The sequence below is a fragment of the Malania oleifera genome, chromosome 11 (genome assembly GCF_029873635.1).
Source record: "Malania oleifera isolate guangnan ecotype guangnan chromosome 11, ASM2987363v1, whole genome shotgun sequence".
NCBI classification, from domain to species: domain Eukaryota; kingdom Viridiplantae; phylum Streptophyta; class Magnoliopsida; order Santalales; family Ximeniaceae; genus Malania; species Malania oleifera.
In genome coordinates, this window is record NC_080427.1 from 63,505,538 (window position 1) to 63,513,021 (window position 7,484).

Sequence of the window (7,484 nt, forward strand, 5' to 3'; positions counted from 1 at the left end):
TATTTTTAAACTTTAACTAACATGTGTTCAAATATTAAAGAGAAAAATAACAAATAATTAACATAAGCTTTATTTTCTAATTTTGATTCAAAATTATTGAAATATTAAGGAAAAATAATAGATAAGTGTTTTTCAAATAAAATTTATACCCATATTTGTTAAAAAGTTAAAGAAAATTTTCAATAAATATTATTATTTATTTATTAATAGATTATCTATTTATAACTCATTAATTAATTGCCTAGACTTAAATTTTAAATTTTGCTCACAAAGTTATAATTGCAACAACCTTAATTCAACCAATTTAATTTTTGGTCCTTAATCACTTAAACTTGATTCGTTGATCAATTTTGTCATCTCTATTTGCAAGACAAATATTAAAATTATACAATGTAGAGTAATGTTATGGTTATGTACCAAATACCATATTTTTTTTGTTATCTACTGTTTTAAATATTATAATATAGTACGATACCCAGAAAGCATAGATAAATAAAAATGTAATATGGTCCCCTCCAAAAATTTAGAGCATTGTTTGTTGGAAACTTGGTAGCTGCACACGGCGTATACCTTCTTTCAATTAACCCACTAGTCCAATTCTTCTCCACTTCCTGGAACTTCTTTCCACTCCTCCCCTTCATGGAAGTTCCTTCTATAAATATATAGGCATGTAAAATTCTGAATTCTATCTTGAGGCAAGAGATGGGGAGCACTGGAGAGGCGTGGACTCAGTTGGGATCTGCAATTGCAGGCACGATGTTCATTTGGGCCATGTTCAAACAATACTTCCCTCCTCATCTCCGAGATCACATTCAAACATATGCCCAAAAACTGGTGAGTTTTGTGTACCCTTATATCCATATCACTTTCCATGAATTCACCGGAGAAGGCTTCCGGCGCAGCCCAGCCTACGCCGCCATCGAGACCTACCTCAGCGCCAACTCCTCATTGCGTGCTAGGCGCCTCAAGGCCGACCTCGTCAAAGACTCCTAATCCCTCATTCTCAGCATGGATGATTCGGAGGAGGTCGCTGATGAGTTTCAAGGAGTCAAGCTTCGGTGGTCTTCCAACAAAATTGTTCCTATAAGGCAGGTCTTCTCTTTCTTTCCGACTTCCGATGAGAAAAGGTACTACAAGCTCGTGTTCCATAAACGGCACCGGGAAATCGTCACCAAGTCCTACTTGAAGCATGTGATTGACGAAGGCAAGGCCGTCGCGATGAGAAACCGACAAAGGAAGCTTCACACGAACAATCGGGGTGAGAACCGGCTGTACAGGGAAAGTGTGTGGAGTCATGTACCTCTTGAGCATCCGGCAAGGTTTGAAACATTGGCAATGGAGCCTAAGAAGAAGGAGATGATCATCAATGACTTAATAACTTTTAGCAAGTCAAAAGAGTATTATTCGAAAATTGGGAAGGTGTGGAAGCGGGGATATTTGCTTTATGGTCCCCCGGGGACCGGAAAGTCAACCATGATCGCGGCCATGGCGAATTTTTTGAACTATGATGTGTACGATGTTGAGTTGACGGCGGTCAAGGATAACACAGAGTTGAGGAAGCTGATGATTCAGACATCCAGTAAGTCGATCATAGTGATCGAGGATATTGATTGTTCGCTTGATCTTACAGGGCAGCGGAAGCAAAAGGAGGAGGATGACAACAATGAAGATGAGAAGAGTCTAGTGAGTAAAATGGCGAAAGATGGTGGTAAGGAAGACAGCAAGGTCAGTCTATCTGGGCTTTTAAACTGCATTGATGGCCTATGGTCAGCTTGTTGGGAAGAAAGAATAATAGTGTTCACTACTAATTATGTGGAGAAGCTGGACCCAGCTCTCATTCGCAGGGGACGGATGGATAAACACATTGAATTGTCCTATTGTTGCTTTGAAGCGTTCAAAGTTCTTGCCAAGAATTACTTGCATGTTGATTCGCACCATTTATTTGGGACGGTGCGCCAGTGGTTGGAGGAAACCAAGATGACTCCAGCTGATGTTGCAGAGACTTTGATGCCCAAGCCCCCCGAAGAAGATGCCACGAGTTGCTTGAGAAATTTGGTTGAAGCACTTGAGATGGCAAAGGAGGAAGCCAAGTTAAAAGCTGAGGAAGAAGAGAGAATAAAGGCCGACAAAGATGAGAAAGAGAAAAGTGAAACAAAGGTTGTAGAAGAAGAGGAGAAGAACAAACCATCTGCGGAGATGGAAGTAAAGAGTCAAGACAACATTAGCTAGGAAGTGAAGGAGACTGGAGTCATCACCTGTGAAAGAAGATTGACTCAAGAGCTAAGGTAAAAGACCACTCCAGTTTAACATTGTTGTATCCTTAAAATATCTATTTTAACATGAATGGAGCTCTATTGATATTGGATGGTTAATTTATTTCAGATTTGTACGCTTCAATGCTAGGTGAAATATAGCATAATATCATTTAATGTTTTTATTTTATTTTATTTAATATTGCTTTGTGTAGATTGTAGAATGATTATCCCTTTCTTAAAACTAGTTATTACATAAACTCATTTTCTTCATAAATGAACCAATTTTTTGTTAATTTATTTCTAGTTATGATAGGGATATGTGTGTGTGTGTGTGTCTTAAACTACTCCTAAAGCAAAAAGGAAAAAAAATCTAATAGTCCATGGTGATAAAAATTGACACATCAAATTTATCCTTGCTTTGTTATTGGCACAAAATTAAAATTACATCTATGTCCCAAAACCAAGAGCCACTACGCTTTCTATGTCATGCGATTTACTTTTCCTTGGCTACCTATTAAGCTTTTGAATTAAAATTACATCTATGTCCCAAAACCAAGAGCCACTACGCTTCCTTTGTCATGCGATTTACTTTTCCTTGGCTACCTATTAAGCTTTTCCTCATTTGTTATGCACAACCTCTCTCCTTGTTGGAGTCGCGCAGTTGGGATGCCAATCCTCAATTTGCTATGGCTAGTAGTGTTTGTTGTACAATCATTGTGTTGTGTATTTTCCTATAAATCACCTCCATTCAACAAATATTTCTTATAGGTTTTGAAGCAAATTCCCTATCCAAGCAAAATTCGTCATGAAGAAGTGTGTAGAATTTTTTTTTGCATAACAAACAAGATCATTAGATCAGTCCAATATCAATCCCTCATCCATTCAAATTTATTTGTAAAAAAATAAATTTTTATATTTGATAAACTTTCTACCCATTTTACGTCTTATAACTTCATCTTCCCTTACTCCATGATTTACATAGTGTTTTATTTTTGCAGCACCCAAACTTAAACACTAATTAAAGACATTTATGCATATACATTTATTTTGTATAAAACATAATATAATATTCAACACACACACACACACACACACACACACACACACACACACATATATATATATATATATATATATATGTTGTTATGCAAAGTAAAGACCGATGTGTAGCAGAAACACAAATTGAATTGGAACGTACAATGCAACAATCAACGATGAACAATACAAAAACAATCAATCAAAAAGAGAATAAAGGAAAGCAATAAAAACACATGACACAAAAATTAACGTAGTTCGACAATGTGCCTACGTCCACAGAGCAAGCGGTTGATTTTCACTATTGTATAAAATAAGGGTTACAAAATAATGCTTATATGCTAACCATATGCAAACAAAAGGCTTATAAATTATCTAAAGTACTCCTGCAGTAATTCTCGGAGGGAAAATCTTCGAAATCCCCAATCTAATGATCTTCCCGATACAAATCCCATAAACAGCACCGAACAATACCATCAACGGTTTCAGCAAATCATTGATGGTTTAATGCTGAGAATGAAACAGTTAACTCGATTGAAACCATCTACGATTATCTCTTGAGAGAAAGCTGCTAACGAAACCGTCGACCCAGCTATTGACGATTTCTTCCTACAACTTAGTTTCCTTGTTCTCACTTCACCTTGTTTTTTCCTGAGCATGTATTCCACTTAATATGAGCCACATACCCAAACAATCTCCACCTTGGGGAATATTCACCCCTTAAGAGAAATACAAAAGCATAACTTGTAGCTCCACCTGAGATAGTAGAATGAGACGCCTCCCATCATACCTTGGTAGAGCTTAACATCTACCAGTATACCTTACTCATCTTTATCTAGTTTAGTGGAAGTGCTTATAGGAGTTCCTAACATTTTTCCACCTTCTATGTTGAATTTCTTGAGCAAGTCTTTTACATATTTTGATTGGTTAACAAATGTTCCATGTTTAGCTTGTTTAATCCGAAGTCCAAGAAAGAAAGTGAGTTCACCCATCATGCTCATTTCAAATTCATCTTGCATGCATTTGGCGAACTTATTACACATCTCTTCGTTAGTTGCTCCAAAGATGATATGATCTACGTATATTTGCACAAGGAACATATTTTCATTTTTAGATTTTATGAAGAGAGTTGTGTCAACTTTTCCTCTAGTGAATCCCTGATCAAAGAGAAAACCACTCAGTCTTTCATACCAAGTTATAAGAGCTTGCTTTTGACCATATAAGGCTTTTGATAGTTTACACACACGGTTTGGACGTTTGTGGTTTTCAAAGCCTGAAGGGTGCTGAACATATACTTCCTTATTTATATAGCAATTTACGAATACACTTTTAATATCCATTTGATATAACTTAAAGTCCTTGAAAGATGCATAGGCCAATAGCATGCGAATGGCTTCCATTCTAGCAACTAGAGCATATGTTTCCTTAAAATCTATTCCTTCTTCCTGGTTGTATCCTTGAGCTACTAATTTGATTTTATTTTTGATTATAACCCTATTTTCATCCTTTTTGTTTCCATAGACCCATTTGATTCTTATAATTGTGTGATCATCTCTGGGAACCAAGATGCAGACTTTGTTTCTTTCAATTTAGTTTAATTCTTCTTGCATTGACATTACCCAAGATTCATCCTCTCTTACCTCATGATCATTCTTAGGCTCTTCTTGAGACAGGAATTCCACGTGACTACACATGTTTCTCAATAATGAATGTGTGGCTATTCCATTTGAAGGTTCACCTATAATTTGGTCCTTAGGATGATTTCTCACAAATTTCCATTCCTTTGGCAACTCATGAACCTCACTCTCTATTTGAGTTTCCTCAGAAGACATCATTATGAATGGTCAAGTTTTCATCCCTTTCTTATCTCTAGATAATCTTCATTAGTATTTTTGAAAAAGGGATTGGACTTATTAAATACAACATTGATTGGTTCTATGACATTTATGGTTCTTCTATTATGGATTCTATACCTTCATCTGATTTAGCATCAAATTTTCCTTAGGTATCCTTATCTCTTAGGATGAAACACTTGCACCCAAATACATGAAAGTATGAGATGTTGGGTCTTTTACCATTCCAAAGTTCATATGGAGTTTTATTTAGAGTGGGCCTAATAAGAACTCTATTCATGACATAGCAAGCGGTATTTACTGCTTCAGCCCAGAAGTACTTTAGAAGATTATGTTCATTTAACATGGTCCTAACCATTTCTTGTAAGTACATGCTCTTTCTTTCAACTATTCCATTCTGTTGAGGAGTTCTAGGTGTTGATAAATTATGTGATATACCATAGATATCACGAAAGCTCTCCATCTCTCCATTTTTAAATTCTTCTCGTTTATCCCTACAAATGTGTGTGATTGTGTAGCCTTTATCATTTTGAATTTTTATAGATAACTTGGCAAGCTTTTCACATACTTCATCCTTGGAAGCTAGGAATAGAACCCGTATATACCTCGAGTAGTCGTCTACAATGACGAATGCATAGGATTTCCCCCCTAAACTATTTACTTGATTTGGACCAAATAAGTCTAAGTGAAGAATTTGAAGTGGCTTACTGGTGGAGATGAATTTCTTTTTCTTGAAGTTAGATTTGGTTTGTTTACCAAGTTGACAGACATCACAAACTTTATCTTTTACAAATTCTGTCTTAGGTAGACCTTTAACTAACTCTCCTTTTACTAGTTTTGAAAGTAAGTCCATGCTAGCATGACCTAGTCTCCTATGCCATAACCAACTAGCCTCATTAATTGCTGAAAAACATTTTACATCTTGTGAGGCTAAGTTATTAAAGCTAGTAGTGTAAACATTCTCATGACAACCAGCAATAAAGAGTAGTTTATGCTCAGATGATTTTTCAACAATGCATTTATCTTGTTCAAAAGTCACCCTATACCCTTTATCACATAATTGACTAATACTTAACAAATTATGCTTCTAACCTTCTCTAAGAAGGACATTATCAATAATAAGAGAAGGTTCCTTACTAACCTTCCTGACTCCGATGATTTTTCCTTCGGCATTATCTCCAAAGGTGACGTATCCTCCATATTTTGGAATAAAGGATGCAAACTTTGTTTTATCACCCGTCATATGCCTTGAGCATCCATTGTCCATGTACCATTTATCCCTAGAGGAGGACATCCTAAAGCATACCGACAAGATAAACTTAGGTAACTACTTTTGGTACCCAAATTTTTTTAGGTCCTTTTGGGTTAGCATTTGATTCCGCTTTGATTTTCTAAACCATCTTAGATTTAGTGTCCTTATTTTTGAAAGGGCAGTCAAATTTAATGTGGCCTTTCTTTTTACACATAAAACATGTACCATGCATATAAGAAACTTTTGAGGGAGTATATGATTTTGATTCCATTACAAAATAGCCCATGTATAGATTTTTCTGTTTCCTATTTTATTTTCCATTAAAACCAATTCCTTCCTTGTCTAAAGATTTTCTTTGAGTACCTAGGAGTTTTTCAAAATTTCTTTTTTGTTCTGTAAACTTGTAAATGATTTTGGAGTCATCTTCCAATTTTCTTTCTAAACTCGGAATTTTCAAATCCTTCTCTTTTATCAAGGTGGAATGAGATTCCTTGATGTTGTTGACTCTACGAGTCCAATCCTGTTTTGATAATGACAAATCATTTGATATTTGAGCTGTGCAATTGAGTTTGTGAACATGATCATGATTTAGAATGCACGAACGGTAAGCTTGATATGGAAGTCACGAGGAACCTAAAGTACATATTACTTGGCTCAACCCATGGAACTAGAAAAATAAAAGGATGAATAAGCAAGTTTCAAGCTCAAGATCTTCAATAGGAATGAGTATTTAGAATTGAATGTATTTACATATGTCATATGATATAATTTGAAGCTCAAATATTCCCTAAGCTGACCTTAGGACTCATGCATTTCATGAAATATTCATTTACATTAGTTTTAGGTTGAATAAATTTTTAGAGGCATATTTTAGAGGCCTCGTCGACGAATCCCATGACCTCGTCGACGAACGCATGAAGGTCACTCGATGATGAAATGTTTTTTCCTCATCAACGAAAAAAATACCGAGAGCCCAAAAAGTTCAAATAGTGCTCTCGTCAACGAACTCAGGATCTCGTCGACAAACGAGTGTTGTACATTTGTCGATGAATGTACCCATTCGTCGACAAAGGTCGTGGTGCAGAACGG

General features: G+C 35.9%; 1 protein-coding gene across 1 annotated transcript; it reads left to right on the forward strand.

Moving 5' to 3' along the window:
• Nucleotides 1-695: 695 nt before the first annotated feature.
• LOC131168572 (AAA-ATPase ASD, mitochondrial) lies at nucleotides 696-2,529 on the forward strand. The gene is given in 1 exon segment (XM_058128103.1): nucleotides 696-2,529. A coding segment is annotated over 1 exon segment (1,527 nt). The 5' UTR covers nucleotides 696-702; the 3' UTR covers nucleotides 2,230-2,529.
• Nucleotides 2,530-7,484: the final 4,955 nt, after the last annotated feature.